The 21,743-nt window shown below is 36.0% G+C and overlaps 2 protein-coding genes across 3 annotated transcripts in view; one reads left to right on the forward strand and one right to left on the reverse strand.

The window, feature by feature from the left end:
- Positions 1-538: 538 nt before the first annotated feature.
- LOC138181915 (inhibitor of growth protein 1) lies at positions 539-3,095 on the reverse strand. The gene is made up of 3 exons (XM_069117313.1): positions 2,704-3,095; positions 2,208-2,411; positions 539-2,111 (listed from the first exon to the last, which is right to left on the reverse strand). Exons 1-3 carry the CDS (start codon positions 2,837-2,839, stop codon positions 1,534-1,536), a joined length of 918 nt encoding a protein of 305 aa, XP_068973414.1. The 5' UTR covers positions 2,840-3,095; the 3' UTR covers positions 539-1,533.
- The window catches only part of Jupiter (microtubule-associated protein Jupiter), an 87,962-nt gene continuing 69,298 nt past the window's right edge, over positions 3,080-21,743 (forward strand). Inside the window, exons 1-2 of one of the 2 annotated variants that reach the window (XM_069117317.1) lie at positions 3,080-3,097; positions 3,682-3,847. In XM_069117317.1, the coding sequence (XP_068973418.1) occupies positions 3,792-3,847 (56 nt within the window). In that variant the 5' untranslated portion in view covers positions 3,080-3,097; positions 3,682-3,791. Of the gene's footprint in view, positions 3,098-3,681; positions 3,848-7,015; positions 7,382-21,743 lie in introns of those variants that run through there. The other variant, XM_069117318.1, reaches the window with a different exon arrangement.

Raw genomic sequence — 21,743 nt, forward strand, 5'->3', positions numbered from 1 at the left:
ATGGAAAAGTACTGTGCATTATGTGATGTTTATCTATAAACATAAATAAAATGTGTATCCCATTTTGCTCATCATAATTAGGGTCTAGGAGCCCACACAACAAAATTATAGAAATAAAAATGTATAAGTTTATATATATATATTAATATACATATATACATATATATATATATAATATATATATATATATATATATATATATATATATTATATATATATAATTACCAGTTTTGTAAGATTAATTTACATTGTAACTAACAGTTATACGTAAATATAAGATCATCGTAAAATAATTTCAGAACAAATAAATTAAATTACTAATATATCGTAAGAAAGATGGAAAATAACTTTTGTTTTAATTATTATTACAAATGTATAAATAATATAGTATAGAGTTAAAACCGGTAATTAATCTAAACGATAACTATTAATAATTACTTGTAATTTCCTAATAAAGTTGAAACATTATTCATAACAATATGTATTAGTCTCCTACCACCAATAGCAGAAGGGGAGAGGTAAGAAAGATCAAACATAATTAAAAATTATTAAATTTAATAAAAACATTAAAATTGTTTTTTATAAACACGTCCAATAAAAAAATTTTTTCTATAGTTATACAAAGCATGTAAATTGTTTCTGCAAAACACCTTGCTTTGCTATATATTCGAGCTTCTACTCAGCTATGAAAAATTATAGCTTATTAAATATATTACATATTATGTATCAAAGAGAATTCATGCTTTAAAAACATCATATATACATCAGGGAGAATTCATATGTACAAAGTAAATTATCGTCAGTAAAGAAAATGACATATAAAACGATATTGTACATATAATTCTTGTCTAGAGATTCTGTAATCTTCATTTATACATGTAAATTTTATAAATCATAGTAACCATAAGAATTTATGTTACTTATATGTATAAATATACATTTTGCAAATAATACAACAAAATTTTATAAGTGTAACTTAATACATAGTGAATTAATGGTAGTTAACAATAAAATTTTATGTATCATAATATGAATCGATTAAAAAAGATATTGATCTTAAGTTATTTTATTTATGACACAATTAATTTATATTACAAAAGTTACTTTCTGTCTTTTAATACTGCTATTGTAATTTGAACGTGAAATATATATTTTAGATATTTACCATTGATCTGTATGGTATTTATATACTATACATATATTGCTTAATGTGTGTAGAAGCCCACTAAGCTTTCCACTTTGAACAAGTATGAAGCAATTTTAAAACATACTTTACAGCACTCAAAATTTCTATTTTACTCTAATTATTTACTGCTGTTACAGTATTTACAATAGCAAATATTGTACAAATATAATTTATCTGCTGCTGTAAGTAAGTAAACTATTGATAGACCCATTTCACTGGTTGCCACAAGTCGCTCTGTTTAATAAGATTTTAAAAAGCACTTAATATTACAAGGTATATCTTAAAAGCTGTCTTTAATTTGAATTAAGTCTTCCAATGTATTTATATTGTTCACTAACCTTCTCCTGCTACGATTTCTCTTCTTTTTCTTTATTATACCTTTCTAATTCTTTTAAAAATTGTGCCTTGGGTTTCATAACATTTGGCCTGTCCCCTCTACATTTTGGACAGAACCACTTGCCTTTGGGCTTGGTACTTAATGAAACACACGAAAAATGGAACCATTCTATAGGGCATAAATCATTGTCACATAATATCATTTCTCCATATGATATTTGATCACACAGACAATACGTTGGTTCATCTGGGTCAATTGCAAGATCATCTTCTAGTGGTGGTGGAGTATCTTCACGATGCTGATTTTGCTGATTACCTTGTCTAGATTTCCTTTTCTTCTTTTTGCCTGTATTAGTAGTAGTTGTCTTCTTTTGATTACCATTACTTGCATTTGACAAAGAATTAGAACGGGTTTCCGTCATCACAATCATGTCCATAGTATTGGAAGATTCAACCATTGTGTCTGTCCTTGTTCTCCTGGCTCTTTTTGGTTGTCTTTCCGTGTTGTTTGCATTAGCAGAAGAGTTAGAATTTATATTAGCATTTGTTTCGCGAACTGACTCGTTACTTTCTTGTTCCTTTCCAAAATCTGTATACAATTTAAAATACACGGAATATAAAAAATTATGCTTGGTAAATATATTCTTTCAGAAAATAAACAAAATCAATGGAAGGAGAATCATACCAAGATTACGGTAATCTAAGTCCAGCTGTCTAGATTTATTTTCAATGAGATCTTGAACTTGTTGAACTATTTGCAATTTCTCATCTCCTATTTCTTGTGCTGCAATTAATGCTTGTTGAACCCTTAAAAGTGCTCTTCTTTTAACTGCTAAATCTGTATCATTCTTTAATGCTTCTTGTTGTTGGTCTACCTCTCGCAAATATGCTAGGTTAAATCAGAAAATTAAATTACTTTACACTATTTTGAATAATGTAATATGGTAAAATACAAAATAATAGATTCATATTCAAATTCAATGTTTACTTTATACAGAAATGTAAATATTTTGTCATTCAGTTTTTTATTATTTCTATCATATTATCTGAAGTACATTCATATATTATACTTTATCTAAATGTTTACGAATGTTTCAAGTTATAAAAATGAAATCTTTGTAGTGAAAATGTATCCGCGTGTACGCTACAGAAATTTATTAAAAATTGTTATTTCTAATTACTTTGACAAGTGGCATCCAGCTCACGTAGCCGGGATACATGTCTCTGTAAATCATTTGGCAAGTTTTCCACACAGTCTAAATAATTCTCGATATACGTTGCAGAATATAATGCTTCGACAACAGCTTGATTTAACATCTTTGCTCTCTTACAAATTTCCCTCGGTAGTTAAAAGACATAAAAACAATCTATTTAATGACAAACTCTTAACTGTCACTGTATTAGATTTTCGAACTTGTCGCACCATTTATACAGATATCTATTATCACTTAATTTATAATTACACCAATCAAGATCGATCAAATTGTACAGAACATAAGCAACTGTTACAAGACTCTTTTTTTGATACTCCATCTGTATTTATGACAAGGATCAAACATGGCTGCCGGTTTCTAAGTGAGTTCCACAAGTTTATATTTCAAAATACGACACAAACCATCATACATAAATGCCAGCTATTTTACTCCAAAAAATTCCTATAAATATATTCCTCGATACACAACATTATGTATAATATATGTACTGTAAAACGCATATATAACATTTCAAGTAACAATTTACTATAAAAAATTGACAAGACTAGAATCTCAAAAATTCCAAGATTACAAGGCGTTTTTCAATCAAAACAATTAAATGTTTTAATTGTTATATGATATTTAGAAATATTCTTTTTTATGTATATTTCTAAACGTAAGTAGTGGTTATAAAGTTTGGTGATAAATCGAGTTCAGTCATCGTTAAAGTTACTATTTGTATTATTTTATATTATATCGATAATTCTTAATTGTATTCATCATAAAAAAATATTTCTTAAAGTATTGTATTTTTGTATACGTTAAGGAGGTATTTAATTATAGATTATTTTCTCATGGTAAAGAATTTGTAATGTAGACGTTCATTTGACTAGCTATTCTGACGTCAAAATTTGTAGTAAGACCTACCAATCCCGTATCACAATCCTATTTGATTTCGTTCGGTAGAAGAAAGAGTCGTGTTTGGGTTCTCGTGTACCGCAAAAACTGTCTGACACGGTTGATATTCGGGGAACATTTTCGTTTACTCGTTTGAAAGATATTTCAAAATCACGAGGATGACATCGACGGGAACTTTCCAAGGGTTTAGCGACGAGAAGAAGAAGTCCAGCAAGTAAGTGACATGCTTATATTTATGGTTTATTATCTGCAGAAATATCGGATGAGAATCGTATTGTCCTTCTGCCAGTGATGTATCGTCTATTTATTTTAAACTGCAACAGAGAAAAGCAACGGTTACATAGTAAAAATTCATCTTTTACATTAGTAATTACTACCAAAGACATTGACAAAATGTTCTATCATTTTTAACAGTTTAAATTTTATTATTTTATAGATTTTTTTATTATCTATGTACTTTTAAATATTACATTTAGAAGAAACAAAGATATTTATTTATTCGATGAAATTATAAAAATAATTGAATGTGGCGTCTTGTTGGTTACTGACTTTTTTGTTATGCACGGTGCGTCAGTTTGAACCGGTCATAACCGGACAATCCATGAACCTTTTTTCGTACTGGTGATGTTTTGATGAAATCGAAATTTACGAAAATTAAAAACATATCTTTTTGTTGTTCAATTGTTAATCATATTTCAAGAGAGTTTAGTAAGTTACTTGCTATTATCAGCGAAACTAATGTGATAAAATTACATATGAAATATGTATGTGTTATCTGAAGCCACATTCGTTGCGTTTAATATTACTTTAATTTGAACATTTGCTTTCTTTTTATTGCATTACTATTAAAAATATAGTTGGTGATCCTCATTTCTTTTTAATGTTATGTAAAATATTACTTGAAAAATATCAAAGTGTTTAATCTTTTTATTATATGAATGTATGTAACTATCTTAAAATAATGATATCATAATCTTCAATTGATTACTGTTGCGAGGATATGTCCAATTATTTATAGATACAATGCGATATACATATGTATGTGTTTTAACTGTTGCATCTGATAATTACGGAGTCGGTAATAGCTTAAATAAAATAGAGTAGTGGGTACTAAGATGTGGCAATAGATTGCGCTCGCTGCATCATTCATGATGCGAATTTCAAAAAGCTAAAATCCAATACTTTATAAAATTATCTTTTTAAATAAAAGATTATTTATACGAGTATTCATTTGTTGAAAATATCGCAAGGAAATTTTCAGATGCATTGATTTGATCAATAATAACGATAAATATAATTGGCACTGCATATTGAAATTGATATGTGAATTTGAATGTGTAATCGTCGGTGTATTTCGAAATTAAATATGACAATGCTAAATTTTGATATAGGATTATGATACTTTTTTACTAAATAAATATTCGTACAATGAATATTATTATTTTGATTCCACTTGGTATATTTATGAATTGATATAATTAAGAAAGCAGTATATCTTATATAATCTTCTTTTATTTTGAAAGATCTCGGTGAATAAGTTTTCCCTAACAAGTATCATGTTTCAAGTCCGGCATTTTCATGAAAAAAATCAGCGGTTTACCGCGGATAACGGCTAAATATTGCAAAGCATGTGTCGAATAAAGGGGTGCTTGCTTATCGGTAGAGCTAAAAAAGTGCATATAGAGTATAAAATGTACGGTTGAATGTTTTTCGAACGAAAGCGTGTTAGCGGCAACGCATTTTCGACAGAATGACCCGTCGTTATTTAGGCTTACCATAATTTATAATTACGTCGATAGTTTAATAAATTTACCTCTGCATGATGCTTGAGTGAATGTTTGGAAAGTCCATAGCCGATGATTCGAAGTTATGAGATATCGATGATTGCTTGGAGTAGTGATTTTCAATCTTTAAGCTAAAAGAAATCTGTGCCTCTGATTAATTACTTGCATTATATTTAGGTATTGCTTGTTTTAAAAATTTTTACGGCACATTGATTTCGCGAAAATCCCTGGTCTAGAGTTAGTTTAATAGTGGCAAGCGATCCAATGTCGCATTGTCAAAAAATTGATTGTTTAAAGGATGTGGCCACGGAATGGTGAAAGCAACGATGCCATTTTGGTAGGGCACTTCTTCACTGTGCACTTCTTCACTGTGCACTTCTTCAAAACCTTGCGAGAGACAAATTATTTAGAAAAATCTCTAACAAGCGGATATTTTATGTCTGTTACGATACATGGACTGGCTTTAATATGAACCCATAATAATTTCTACGATATAAGACATAGACAGATTAAAATTGTCGGATGCCTGTAATGATAATAACGGAAAACGACGCTTTCGTAAGCAGAAGCTTAATATTTCTTTCTCATATATACAACCCCATATGAATGGATGTTTTCCTTTTTTAGAATTTATTATTTTCCAAATACAATTACTGTATGAGAAACGTTCGTGAATAGTGTCTTTCTTTTGTCGCAAATATTTTCTCGGAACGCATGCGAATAATACGCACACTTTTGAAATACGAGTCACGCTGTTTCAGGCTGACTCACCGGGCGTCGCGTTGTGTAGTTCTTAGCGTGCTGCATAGAGGCGTGTACATTTAGGCTCGGAGCTTCATAATTGCACGGATACGATATTGTATCCACCTTCTGTTCTGTCTTTTTCTGTTTGTTTCTGTCTTTCTCGTATCTTCGCAACGTCCATTTTTATGTCCCCTCGCTAATATGCAGACAGTATGGGACACGATAGGAAAAAAGGATACTCAGAATTGCACGATTACATGAGATTTTTATTTTTTCTTTTCGTTAATTTTATTTCGTTATTCTATATTCCATTGTCTTAATTTTAGGCGTATTTTAGTTATGAGTAGAGCATCACAATTTTTGTTCATCCATATTCTTTTATAATGCAGTTGTAAAAGAATAATCCTGGTATCTAAAATGGTCCTAGATTAGAAACGATCGAATTGTCAATCATTTTGAAAACGTATGAATATTAACCAATCACCTTGAATGTCCAATAAAATATAAGTGGCATCGAATTCAGTGTTTCCATTTACAGTCAAGCGACGCAAGGTATTCTTGCGATGAAGAAAATCCGTAAGGAGCGCGATTCAAAGGATAAATATAACCGTTGTCGCTGGCTAGACCGAAGGAGATAGTCGAAGGGAGTTGTCTTTGTAGATCGTTGCGTCCGTGACTGTGCTTAAGGACATGCCCCTCGAGGCTGTTCGTCGCAGTCTTGCAAGGCGTCGAATAAACCGGCTTAAGGCCTCGTGCACACGTGCACGAGGATCATTTCTCCCTACGCAAGTTCGCGGCTGCGACGCCGTGTTGTCGATCTCTCTACCGTCAGTGGATTTCACGATTGTGCAGAACACGGCACGCTTCCTTTCCTGCTTCTCGACTTTTTGGAGGTGGCGCCTCCTCGTGTAGCCTGCGTTAGTTTCCCTCCGCTTTTCTGTCTGTCGATCTTTCTCCCTCGTGCTTGGTAGTGCGTGCACGCGACAAGGAAAGAAACGGAAGAGGAACCCAAGCCGTGTGCGCCGTGACCCAGCCTGATTGACCCACGTCGTAGACACGTTCGAACGTGCATAACCGGCACGAATTGTCGCGTCGTGACATCGAAACCGCGTGGTCGTGTGATATACCACTTGGAATCTGTAAACCGAGCTTGTTTCATCCGTGATACAGAAAAACAAAATGTGGGCTGGCCAAGACGACACGCAGCGTTTCAAAACCAGGTTCGTGCCACAAACTATCTACTTTTCCATTTTGTGAATTTCCTTTTTGTGTTTTTTCATCGATCGAACTCCAACGTGTAGTACTCTCCTTTACTTTATACGTTTTGACAGCGTATAACCTCGAGAATGCCTTTCTCCTCGGTTGCTGCTCGATCGAGCGACAAGTTCGACGACCTTCTATATAACGATCGAAATTGCAGTTCCGCAAAATACGATAAAGTCGTTTAGATTATAATGGATTGATGTGTTCGAGTTGGAGCGCGAATTGAACGGCTGGCGCGTTGCGTGTCCCCGCCTGTTGCTTTTCTTGCATGCGCGCTCTCTCTTTCTCTTTCTCTCACTCTGTTTTACCGATCGAATGCATCTTTGTTGAATTTCATCTACGTTCATTTTCACAGTCGTGCATCTTTGTGGTGGACCAACGGTTCGACAAAACTATTATTCGGCACATCTGCCCGATGTTTTGTGTTTCGGGGTACGGATACCTGCTTCCGTGATTTCGATCGACATATGTTTTGTACGTTTCGAATAGAACAAACGGCTACCGTTTACCTTCTCGTGTCATGCTAACACGCTGTTATGGCGGTTTAATTGCATTGGTCGAAGTTTAATCCATTTATACGTGTTGGGAATTATTTTCATTAAAATGACGCGTATGAGCAATGTGGAAATATAGTTAGGGTTCTAGATAGTGCTATCATTTATACAGACAATTTTAGGAAACAAAAGATTCACATTTTATTAAATGTTCATTTAATAAAATGGATCCAATATGGCCGCCACCCTTATTTGTAAGGGATGTTACGAAAGAAATAGCTTCTTCTATTTAATACGTTTTTAATACGTTAATCCGCATTCATTAATGCATATAAAAATAAATATTCTCAAATCTTTTAATTATTCAACAATTTTATTACTCGTAATTTCTCAATCAAGATCGTTCTCATGGAAGCTTTTTTCGATTACCATGAAAGATTGTGACAAACGAGATTTCCTGGCGGGACAAATTTCGATGTTAATCGGGCAGCGACTCAAGGAGAACAGGAATTTCGAAGCCTGCAATCTAGTTTCTATTTCTGCGAGACGTTCGCGAGGAACAAGAACGTTAGACGCACCGTTTCTAGGCACGAAACAGTACAAAGGTTAATGCCAGTGTAATGAGAGCAACGAGTTACAGGGCAAACGTACACCTCCCTCCCGCCTCCCTTATATAAGCTCGCAGAGTCACGCGAGTTTCAAGTTCAGAATTTCAAATTTCTCGCTCCAAGAGTCGTAGAGGACGGTTTCTTTTTTAAACTATCTTGAAGGTGGTGTAGAGAAGAAAGAAAAATAAATAGAGGAAGTAATGGAGGACTATAGCGCATACAGTGTAGAGTTCTTACGTTTCCATGAATGTGTGAAACAATGCGGTCGATAGGAAAGCAAATACAATAATATACTGGATACATTTATATTGCATTCATATCAGACTTGTATCAGTAATGGTGGGAATACTTTGAAATAGAAATGTAGATATAGTGTAAACGTCACGTTTCGTACCTCTGATTTTTATTTTATAAGTAGTTTATTTATTTATGGATTTTTGTTGCATGACATTCTAATTTTATTTTTGTTTATAGAACACAGTATGAAAAATTTTATGTAGAAAAGCTTGTATCACTCTGAGTATCAAATAATCAATACCATTGAGAATATTAATACTAGAATAGCTACTCTTTAACTTATATTTAAATATACTATAATGTAGGTGATTATAATTAAAATGGTATGATATGAAATAATCATATTTCAAGATAGAGAACACTATGTGCAGTATTAATCATTTAGAACGCATGTAACTTGTTTTATATGAGAGATAATATACTTCAGAAAATTCATTATTATTCTATACAATAGTTAGACAAATGTCTTGATAATCGCTAGATGATACGCAGATTCTATGTATGAGCTATTTAAATCATATATCGCTATATGTATTTGAAAGTTGTTCAGTCTTTTCTCTCTTTCTTTTTCGTGTTCTATGATTGTATTGTAATACAATTATTCGTACATTGTATAAAGAGGTACTAGAGGCGAGGTGACTGTGACACGGTTCACTTTGTCGTGTGGGTAGAACTCGTTTTTAAACAAGACCCCATGCCGTACATTCATGTGACCGGATTTCACTGAATATCATATCGAACATTCGTGAATAAGTCTCGCGCTGTGTGCAGCTTGTGCACGTATCTGCTGGTTTTATGCGTGTCTGATCCTACAGAGAGGAGTGTCTATCGCGTAAACAGCTCGTATGATTGCGACTGCTCTCGAAACAGAATGTTTCAAAAATTCTTTTATCGTAATTTTGTTTGACCAGTTTTTAGTAGAGTTCCATAATTCCTAAAAATCGATGCAAGTCAGGACTGAAAGTAAAATTTAGGGGGAATTTATAGTTTATAAATATCGGAGCAATCAAGAATTGAAAGTAAAATTTTGTTTCAAAAGAAATTGATAGGTGACTTTATACCAAAGATTGTTACTTATGGTTTCATATGTGATTCTGTTCCAATAGTTTCGTGGATTATTGTACTAAATTTGATAAAGGATACTTTGCTCATACTATCGCTCTTCAAAATTTCTTTCATAGAAATAAAAACATACAATTATTTTGATGTAAAGCTTTCAGTGAGATATTACAGCTTTTTGATGAAACTGGAATAGATCAGAATTGGAAGCAAAGTCTAAGGAAGTCCAGCATTCGCTCTAAAAGAGATTCATAAGTGAATGCTTCAAAAATTCTTAAAATCCAAAGATTATTCGTGTTTTAATCAATCATAGATCGAAAAATTTCGTGACACGAATTTGTTGCAAAAATGTCGTAATCCAAATACACCATTATATCGTTCTATCATATCGTTTTCTTTCAAAACTTCCTACAGCCATAATTAATATTTCTTTTAAATACTAAACCAATAATTAGTTTTGTTCCACTTTTTCTCTAGCTTAATACGAATTTTCTAGTCTGACTAATCTTTATCTACCAATCTGAATCCGCTAATCTCAAGCTACATTTAATACTCCCACAGTAATCTCGCGCTTGACAGATAGAGATACGGTCTCGCAGACATCGACGCGTAAATCAAGCGTCATTGCACACCGGTGTATATCTTCTCGTTACCGACATTCATCCGTGTCTCGATGGATTGAACGCAGGCGACTTATTTACTCTGGCGCGAAAGACACCGAGCCTGGTCGTTAAGTCCGTTAACGAGTCAGACCCGACTATTTCACCGCGCTATCGGACGTCGACCCTTCTGTGCCTTGCTCGTTTTTCGATTCGCCAATTTTTCCCCCGCTTTCCTTCGCTCTCTCTCTCTCTCTCTCTCTCTCTCTCTCTCTCTGTCTGTCTGTCTCTTCCTCAATCTCTCTGTTTCCCTTTCGTCTAATTGCTGTCAATTTTCTAGGGAAGGGCCACTCGAACCGGCCGACGGTCATTCGAGATAATAAGTCACCATTCTTGTGGTGACTCGCGTGGGCGTTTCGCGCGACCATTCTCGTTCTTTCTTGTCTAGACGGCGAAAGATCGTCTTATCTCGTGGTCGTTGCTTCAAGGCACACAAGGAATTCCGCGTTGATCTTCGAACTCAACCCCAACGTTCTCGTACTTTATTCGTCAAGATCGTGGAGAGCACAGGACGTTGATAATGAAGAGATATTCCGAGAGCGGTACACGCCGATAGGATCTATGTCGCGTTTTGTGGCAATCGACGGAGTCGTAGAAGGAATTGTCGAGCGGAGACATCGTTTTAATGGACGTAGAAATTGTCGTGTGTGCCGAGGGGAGTATAATTTATGGCAAAACCCCGCGGGTTCATAACACTAGCTAAGAAACCGAGGCTTCTGCTCGTTTGTTTTGAAGATGCGCTCGTGGGATATCTTAGATGAGAATTGGATGGGGCGCAGAGCTTGCCGCGTAATTGATAGCAGCTTCCGAATATCAGATTTCAAGGAACCGACGTTGATGTTTGCCACTTAGAAATGTCGAATTTTCGAGTCTCTAAACGTTCGAAATTTCGAATTTTCCGATTCTCAAAGATCAGACTGTCGTATTATCAGAATCTGAAATTCCAAGGTCTCAAAGTTTCAGATCTTCGAATTTTCAGAACTTCAGGATTCAAATTTTGGAATTACAAAATTGTCCTATCTCAGAATCTCGATTCCCAAATTGAAGCTTCCGATGTTTCAATCCTCAAACTCTCAAAGTCTAACCATTAAAATCTTGAAAACATTCGAAACCGTAATTACGGAACCGTAAAGTTGTTCTAATTTCAAATAATTCTCTGCTCAAACTTTCGATATCTAGTTACAAAACTTGCCTTGCAATTTGCAAAGTAAACCTAGCGCTCGTATAGCAGGCCATCCACATGTTTAATTTTCCAATTACTCTCATCAGCCGAATTCCCATGACAGCGAGACTTCTCCGAAACGTTAATGCACTTTCCCCACGAATTGTGGCGATCTGCACGTATACACCATTACGTGCGTGTCTTACCGATCGCATGCACGCGCGCACGCGGCAGATGAATGAAAACGATTTCCATTCATTTCCATGATTTTTCATTATAGGCGTTTATTCTTATTCCGTTCCCAGGGTGTGTCGCGTTTTATTCGATACATAGCAGCCGGAGCCGTGTTGTACTCGCGACGCGACGCGCGTCGCACACGCATCCGCGTAAAATGCGACACACGGGGTACACGGTGTGTTCGTCGGTGTCCTGTTGCAGTGGGAACGTCGCTTTTCTCTGGCGACTCGTTTCACCGATCCTCTGCGCCATTCTCGTGTTCCGTTCTCTCATTCGACCGGTTTTAAAAGTCTGCCAACGTTGTCACGAATTATGTATACCGAATTTCTTTGCGCGAAATTTGTAGGTTATAATCCTTAGTATCTCGTGTACTGAAATTATTTAGCTGAAAGCTGAATAGAGGTTAATTGGATCTGCGGATAATGACCTTATAATGGAAGAGAGGGAATTGAAGTTAATTCCCCGTCTTAATGAGTTGTAGCTCTTTCTTCAGTTTGCTCGAGTTTATGAATGAAGATAAGTGGAGAGTTAGTGATTTTTTTTAGGCAGGGTGAAGTGATTCTTTGATCTCTGGTAATTGGACAATTTTTGTCTCATTCATAATCCTTTAATATGTATCGCGTGCCTTGGGAATATATTACGTTACCCAGATTTATATGTATACGAATCTTTTGCCCAAGGTTTTCCAACATGCTACTTCACATTATGCTCGATCTTCCCTTTAGACATAGAAATAGTAACATAGAAGCCAATATATCAGAACACGTATAAAATTCTGTTTCAGAGAGTCACACGTTCAGACTGTAAAAATTATTCGCCAAGATAGAAGTATTTTTACTCCAATTCACAAAATCAATAAGACTCGCCTTGATTAATCTGTTGCCCCTACAAAGAAAACAAAAATTGTGCATAACCACCATCAACCGATCGTTTGTTATTTTTCATGATGAATGTACATATTGTTTTCGATTCAGCGAAACCATCACAAGATAGCGAAAGCTTGCGTGTCGCGTCGCGTCGCGAATATCAAACGGGTATGTCTCATCGGTTTAAAGGCCCATTGTGGCCGAACAAAGCGGCAATGGCGGAGGAAGAGGAAGAGAGAGCGAGAAAGAGAGGAAGCGAAACGAGGGATAAATCGAGCTTCATTTAATGACACCTGTCGTTAACGTTCTATTGAAAATAAGGAAGTCACAGTCGTGTCCGAAGGTTGATGCGATTTCTTCCTGCTTGCTCTTGTCCTCATTTTTCGATGTCATTAAAAAGAAAAAAAAAAAGAAAAGAATGAATTCAATCTTCTGAAGTAACGAGAAAGATGATATGAAAGGTTTCATTTCTTACGGACGCATTTGTACTCTTTGTATCTTTTCTCATTTTTCACGCGAAAGCCTTTCTATTTGTTGTACGGTCAGTGTATTCTACCTTTTGAAGAGTATTAAGTCTTGCCTCCGGTACGTTTCGCTGTCGTAATTATCTTTGATAATTGTGCCGAGATATCAAGCGTATGTTCGTTTCCCAGTTTTTTCTAATTTCTTCAATTTCGTCGATCCATTGTGCTCACTGGGAAGAACGATGGTTATGAGGAGATTTTAAGTGAATTCTCTTGATGAATTTATAGAGATATGTTATCGACACGTTACACTGTCCGTTCGTAGTAACCACAGTAGACTGAAATATACGTTCACATTATTGAAAATTGTTTAGCGCATGAAATTTATCTTATAAGCATTTTAAAAGATTTAGTAAAGCTTTGACCACCGTAGCGGTGACTTGTTAAATAAAATAATTAGATTAACTTTGTATACCACAGTGATATCAGAAATAAAATCATCGACAATCTGAAAAATAAAGTATATGTACGTAAAAATACCTAAACCACGACCATGATCGTATGTTAAACTTTGAACAGCAGACTAAAGTTCCACTCGAATCAAGCATTGAAGGGTTAATCGCGTATCTATTTGAAGACGTTTAAGAATAGAAAGGACCTGACAAATGATTCATTGCTAATGCTCGCTATAGTGAACAATGCAGATCAACTGGTCCCCATTCGCGCGGACATTGTGGCTGCTTATCAGCCGTGATTGCATTCAATTCGACACGCCGCGCCGTTACGACGGCTGCCAAGTACCTGCTCGTGAACGAATTTTCTAATAACGTCAGCCTGAGAGAGTCGTCCGTGGTGGGCCTTCGATGGAAAGTGTAGCGTGATACCTGCGTGGCGCATGCAAATCCAAGATTTAATATTCCATCTGAAGGGCCTGGGCGTGTGTTCACGCGTTAGCACGTAAATGCGTGATCGACCATACATTTCTTAGAACAAATAGTTTTCCCTCGCATGGACGAGCTTTCACACCGGCGAACGTTCTTTATTCGGCTCTTTATTGTTCTATTCGATGAAAATGAGCGGAGAAAACGATTCTATTCTATTGCTGACGTGGTTATACAGATGAAATTTTGATCTGTTTATATAGATTCTTTCGTGTCCTAATTCCCTTTTTATCTTAATAAGATCTGTTATGTTTTAAGAAAAATTTCAATTGATACTTTTTAGTACTTTTAGGTATTTCGGTACTACTTGAGAAATATTAGCAACAGTAACGATTCTTCCAAGTGTTCTTCGAACTTAAGACTTATATGTAGAAAGAAAATATAGATAGAAAAATACAATTGGATCGAAAATGATTCAAAGCATTGGTACACGTTCGCTACTGATTGAATCTTCATTATATGATAAATAGTATTTGCGTAGAACGCAATATTTTATGTGAATTATTACGAACTTCTTTTTCATATTACTTGCTGATTTTTAGATTAAATTCCACATTGAATTTGGTATCGTACATGTTGTATGTATATCATATATGTAAAACTATTCGAAGAATTGGATTCGTGAACTTGTTTTAAAAGTACGAAATAGAGATCGTGTTCGCGTTCTGTGAAATGCACTGCAGAATGCGTGGCTTTTTGTCGAGCGATCGTAGGTAATTAAAGAGGGTGTGGTCGAATTCACGGTGAAACCGATTTCTTGGACGAAGGTAGATTAGAAACGTGAAGTGAAATTTGCAATACGTGCTGTGTATCGGAAAAATTTGTTTTTTATTAAGTTTTTGAGAAAATACTCCTTTAAAGAAAATCACTTGTCTACTGAAAATGTACGTACAGATTCTAATCTGATATTAATTATCGCCTTAGAAACGCGAAGTGAAACTTATTATAAGATTTGTGTATCGATAAAATCTATTTTTTCGTCGAATTTCCTAGAAAATAGTCCTTTGTACGAATTCATTTCTCTACTAAAAGTGAGTTTAGAGATAACAGTTTAGGGATAAAGTTCCTCTTTTTTATAATAATTCTAATCTAATGTTAATTATTAGATTAGAAATTTATTTCAAATTTTTCCGAAAATAATCGATAGAAAATCTCTGTTAAATATTAAATATGCAGTAAAGTAGCTTCGCGAACGAATTGTTCCTTTTCCAAAATTGCTGCTACAGTTCCTTCGACTGGTAATAAAAAACTGACTGACCAATCGTCGTTGAATGCTTACAGAATCCTCTTGATTTACCATCGTAATCCTCTCTGACGCTTGAGAAATCCCGTCCCATGTTTCTTGCCCTTCGTTCTCCTTCGACTCGATTCTGACTCGAATAGCGAGCGAAGAAAAAGAAAAAAAAGAACAAAAAAAATTGTAGAAAAATCGGAAGTACTCGCGAGATCTTGCCGCAAAACCTAATGCATCTTGATTGCAACGAGACAAAACTTACAGCTGGAGTACTGTTCCAGGGATGGACAAGGAGCTTTTTCTTTCGCTCGTTTGCTGTCGTTGATTTATTTCAATGCTCAGCTGCGTCTCTTTCTACCAGGTAAAATTAGAGGAAAATATCGGCTGATCGGCTTCCACAACTCCTCGTAAACCAATATCTCTGTTTTGCTGTTGACGGTTTTGCTAGCGTCATTACCGGAATACGTCTATCCGGGGGTTGTTGCGTTTTTCCTCGCAGCAATCACCGTGATAATGTCTGTATCGCTGAAGGAATGTTATTGCTGCTAGTCTCGCTTCCATTTCATTTCTCCGAGCAACCGCTTTCGTTCTTCTTCTCGTTCCACGAAGTACAGGGTCTCGATGAAATTTTCAAATAAAGTTTATATGTTATGGTCGATTGCTTGACTCTTCATTCACAACTTAATTCGTTGCTTGGTTTTCTACCCTTTTACGACCAACTGTCCTTTTAACAGTAAACTCATTAATATAATAACGCAGACTATAATAAAAGAAAATAGCAGAAAAAAATATATTAATTTTTTAAATGGAATATCTAGTTCCACCTGTGATGGGATTTTGGTACACCAAAGGTAGATTAGAAACGTGGTGAAGTTTTTAAACACATATAAACTAGTCAGATGTGTATATATCGAATACCAGAACGTAGAAACATCATGTAGATTCCATAAATATCTGCTAAATTGTAATTTCCATTTTGGGTCATATAAACTCGAGAACAGTAGGGCTAATAGCAATTGCCTAATGTCCGACATCCCGGTACTTAAATTTGTCTCGGCTCTTAGACAGTCGTTCGACCAATTCTACACGCTCAACCGACTGCATAAATTGATAATCCTTATCGTACACGAGACGTCACTGGATGTTCTCTCGTGTTCTTTCGAACGGCTTACTCCTCGACGTCGCGTCATGTTCGATCGAAGCCACAGATACTTCAAGCCTAATTATTTCCACGCAAATAAAGGACACGAGACGACGAATTAAACGTTACATTATCCGATCACGTGTTCTGGATCGTCTTTAGCCAATAGTACACATCAGTTCGAACGTTTCCTGTTCCGCCAGGCCTCAAAATATCGAGCACCGGCTGCACCGTTCAATTCCTAGAGAGTATTTATCGTTACGAGCGTTACGGCCGTACCGATTGTCGGTGGATAAAGCGTAGACCACACAGGGTAGCCTAGGACAACGTTGTATTCTGATCTCTGCGCTCGTTGCAAAACATCGCGTTAACGTTCAACTGAGGAACGACCACACAGTGCGATTCGAGTTTCTTTGATCCGACTATAGGATGTTTCAAAATCGCAGATCGATAGATAAAGTAAAGAATGAGAGGGATGAATGGAAGGAATATTTTTTATTTAATAAACACACGTTTGATTTTGTCTTCTTTTCTTATAGTAGAGCCTTGAATCTCCAGCTGGATAAATTTTGGGATTATGTTGCGCGTTGAAAATTCCTTGCGTGAGGATTTTGCAAGACTTGGAATAAGATATTACGTAGTTTGGTATGCGATATATAATGAATTCAGCAATAAAACATTGAGAGTGTAAATTTCGAAATTCTAGCGGTAGGTAATTTGTTGTACATTAGAATTCCCAAATGACGGTTTTGTAAAGTTTGGAATAAGAAATTGTATATTGCATTGCTGATATGCAATATGTAATAAATCTGAGTAGATTTCTTACTCGAATCTTCGGTTTAAATTTATGGGAAATAGTCGGTGTGTATGGTGGGTTGCTAGTACGCAGGCGACGGAGATTCACATTTTTTACCATTATGTTGCATACCTGTTTTCTGTAGGATACCCCGGGTCTTTGGAATTTATTCCCCTGTCCAATGTATACGCTAATCATATGCAAAGTATAAAAAATTGCAAGTTCAAATAATTCTATTTTCTTTTACAGCTGATACATTATCGAGAGCAGAGCGTTTATTAGACAGAAAATATTTCCTTCGTCATTTCCTATCACTGTCTGTAGCTTTGAAGCACGCAGTATTCGCGGGAACAGGAACACAGAGAACATTAACCTGTCGGTGAATTGTCCATTCGAGAGCACGCCTTAAATTTTCTCGCTGAAAGTGGAACGAATCTCGGCCGATGTCATTCCGAGAAGCTGATTTTATCCGTGGCAATAATCGTAGGATTTTATGGGTTTCTTATTTCGATGATCGATCAACTTCCACGCTGTCAGCAGACTGTGTGGTTGTAGCTTTACACTGCCAGATCACGAACTCGTGAAAAAGAACGTATCTATTGGCTTGGTTGCTCATCGATAATTTTCATCGTAAATCAAGGGTTGCTTTTCTCGTCTCTATCTTTCAAATCTTCTGTCTTTTCCACGGTGTTGTTGTTAGAAACATCTCAAACTCGTTTTCTTCCGAGTAAAATTCTGTGTTCGGCCAGGAAGAACACGCCTTCTTTCTGACCACGATGTTATAGTAATAAATAGTCCGCGTTGACTGGGATAGGTAGTAAAAAGTTATAAAGCAGAGATTAACATCTTCGTTTCCTGCATTTTCTTTCCCTGATATCCGCGCCATTGCTTCCTGCGCTGTTCCATCTTCTCTTTTACGTTTTTCTCGATATCCCAGTTTAGCTCCATTTTCTGCTCCTTCGTCTCGGTCCATTTTGTGTTTTTCTTGTCTTACGATTACCTCGCTTTTTAATTTGGCCGCACGATCCCGCGTTAATTGCGCGCCTGCGCACTGGTGAGCGAAAAGAAGCGGAAGAGAAGAAGGATGCGGGCCGGAATCATGCTTCGGTGTGCACACTATTTTTCGCAGTTTCCTTGGCCTACCGATCCTACCAGCTCCTCGCCAGGGGAACTATAATTCACGATGGAAATTAAAGCATGTGGAAACGCTCACGGAATACCTCTCCTCCGATGCATCTCGTGATCTTTTTAATCGGCGAAAAAAAAGAACGTGGCCAAGCGGTTTTCTCTCCAACCTGACACACATTTCGATCTTCTTTCATGTTTATGCATCAAACGTTCAACCTTTGGGCACCATTTTCGAGAGGAAGAGAAACTTGAGATTTGTAATTATCTTGATACCTTCATGGACGGTCCGAACCCGCTTTCATCTTGCATTCCATTGAGATTTTTCATATTTTATATATTCTGTACGTTTTTACACCTTTAAATTCTCCATAAATCCATGAACAGTTTACTTTACCTAGTTATTAATTTATTTAATCGAAATATATATAAAAAATGTACATAGGAACAAACTTAAATTAAAAATTTGGAGTTTAAGGACCGTGTAAAAGACTGTTATTGGTTCCACGATTTCTCGCTTCAGTTATACATATATTTTTCTAAAACGTTAAAAATCTTCGTTTTCTAAACCGAGAGCAAAATGTATGAAATATACAGATTCAAGGATTACAGCGAAGTTAACAATAGCCTCCAAATGTACACGTACAACTTTCTTCCCAGTTATTATATCAGCAATAATTCAAAACTTCAAAAAGATATGTTCCATTACCCTTTACCTTTTTCGTTCAAGTGACTGACCCCCCATCGCACATTCGCACATTTACCTACTCCATTAAAACTCCTCTGTGTATAAGAAACCATGGTATAATGCACACGCCCTCACGTGAACTCGGCTAACGTATTCAAGCCACGGTTTTTTCCCTCCACGGGTGCTTGAATAATCGATAAGCGGCCACATATTCGACCGGCCGAATTATAATAAATTATTATGTATCCTTCGGTGTACGGCTGGACAGACAACGCACCACGATCCGGTATACGCACGAAACGCGCCGTTTGTTATTATAGTAGTCGGCGTTTCCGAGGACGGCGGACGTGAAAGGTAGTTGTCCGATCGTCCAGCCTGATGTCAAATTGATATCGACCGTGTGCGTGAGCGCACGTCACGTGAAAACCCGCGTGTACGCACACGCAACATTCCGTTGTCGCGTGCGCACGCACGCACGCACGCACGCACAGTTCACCATCGCTTGTAATGCATTTTGTGGTTGGGAACGTCGCGTCGCTTGAAACCGCGTCGACGCTATATTAGATCATTGTTGCAAACGTGTATCAAACGAAGATAACGTTTGCATACATGTGGGGATAAGCTTATGCATTTTGGTGGCATGAGGTAGGTACATAAAAAGTTTGAACGATTGAAGTTTTAATGTTTGATGTTGAAGCTGCTATTGGGGACTATTGTTGGAAACGCGTGTTAGATGGAGATATCGTTTGCATGTATGCATGTGAGAACTTATGCATTTAAGTAGCATAAGGTATATAAGAAGTTTGGATAATTGGGGTTTTAATAAGTAGGGGTTGGAAAAGAAGGGTTGGTCAAGGGATGATGTCATCGGAAAGAGGGTGACTTTTTCAATTATTAAAAATGTTGGAGCAGGTGATATCGTGTTGTGTACTCAACTATGAAAAAAGAGAGTATCTATTTTATATAATCGTTTTATGGTAAATTGACACACACTTTTACAGCTTATCATAGTAATTTGATTCTTTCTATTTTTTTTTTTTTTTTTGTTATTCTCTTTATTATTTCTTTTCTAACATTCTCGACATTTATACTATGAACTCTTATATTTTGATACATTTGTTGCATGCGTTTAATGTAACTCAGACTTCGAGTACAAACTGTATTCGTCAATCATCATCATCGTCTCTCTATACACGTGAAGAGATACACGCGTTTAAAATCCAGCTAAGACCATAAATCACTGGGGTATGTGGAGAAAAACGATAGAACTTTTCCGCACAATTAAGGAGGCAAAGATCAAATTGTCTTTAGCCAGCAAATTTCACCGAATCGATAGAAACAAATGGTACAAAACGTTTACAATCTGCATCTTGTATTCACATATGTCTCGACCGTTCCACTTTCTTCCCGATAAAGCGTCGCGCTGTCTTATCCAGCCTGCAATTACAATATGTTTCACGCAACTTATAGACTCGTCCATACTTACGACTGTTATCGCGTACAGGATTAATAACATTATGCGTGCACGTCGTGTCCGTTGTTCGGCGATTTATCACGATATCGAATGATCAACGAATCCTAATAAAAATCCATCGATACCGAACAGTTATATCAACGCCTACACTGCGCGAAATAAACGTCCTCGACTGAATCTGCATATTAATATCCTATTCCGCCCGAACGAGATCCCTGTCCCTATTATCTGTACAAAACTATATCTTACTACTTGGTTTACCATTCTTTACCTACAAAGTATATAGCAACTATATGTTACGATTATCGCAACGAGATTTTACACCTTTGGACCTAAAATCCCAAGTTGATTTCTATTGGTTCACTCAAATTACTGAAAAATGTACTTGTCTTCTTATTGCAGTAACTCTTTCAATTACTAACGTGTAATTAATAAATTCTGTTATTAGAATTCGCAGACATCGCTTAATTTTACTGGACAAATAAAAAGTATTGATAATTTTCAGTGATCCTGATATAACAACCAGAGATTGTATTTCATTATGGGATATACCATAGAAGATATTTCGTGTAACGATCCTGTAACGAAACTTTATGAATCGACTGTCTGTGTGTTGTTACCGGGCGTAATCACGATATTTATCATCCATTACGGATCGTCGTTTACAGGTATCTAAGTGACAAGCCAAGATGGATACCTCGTTAACACGTGAATAAAATTTGCTGTGGTTTACCCGTTAGAAATTATTATACTTTACCGTTTCTTTACCGAGGGTAAAGATGGCCAGACTTGAATGTGCACTTGGCCTGTTTAATAATCGACCATTTGACCCTAATATCTTTTTAATGTATCGTTTAGGAGTGGCGCTTGTTAGTTGGTTTTTGAATTTAGTGTAATACGTTGAACGCTGGATGATTTAGTATTACAATATATGAAGTATACTGCGACGAAATATTCTATGTTTGCAAGAGAATATAGAAGAGGGTTGGAATTCGAAGAGAAAGAAGCAGAGTGTAAACAAATAAAAGAATAGTTATTTTATAATCAGATCGTAGAACTTATAAAAATCATAAT

Source organism: Bombus flavifrons, chromosome 7 (genome assembly GCF_040668555.2).
Source record: "Bombus flavifrons isolate JBK064 chromosome 7, iyBomFlav1_principal, whole genome shotgun sequence".
In the NCBI taxonomy this organism is placed as follows: Eukaryota; Metazoa; Arthropoda; class Insecta; order Hymenoptera; family Apidae; genus Bombus; species Bombus flavifrons.

Bases quoted from the DNA above. Each gene is read 5' to 3' on its own strand.
- LOC138181915 (XM_069117313.1), bottom strand. From the start codon at position 2,839: ATGTTAAATCAAGCTGTTGTCGAAGCATTATATTCTGCAACGTATATC. The intron at 2,412-2,703 runs GTAATTAGAAAT...GATTTAACCTAG, and splicing joins GCTGGATGCCACTTGTCAAA to CATATTTGCGAGAGGTAGAC. The intron at 2,112-2,207 runs GTATGATTCTCC...AATTGTATACAG, and splicing joins CTTAGATTACCGTAATCTTG to ATTTTGGAAAGGAACAAGAA.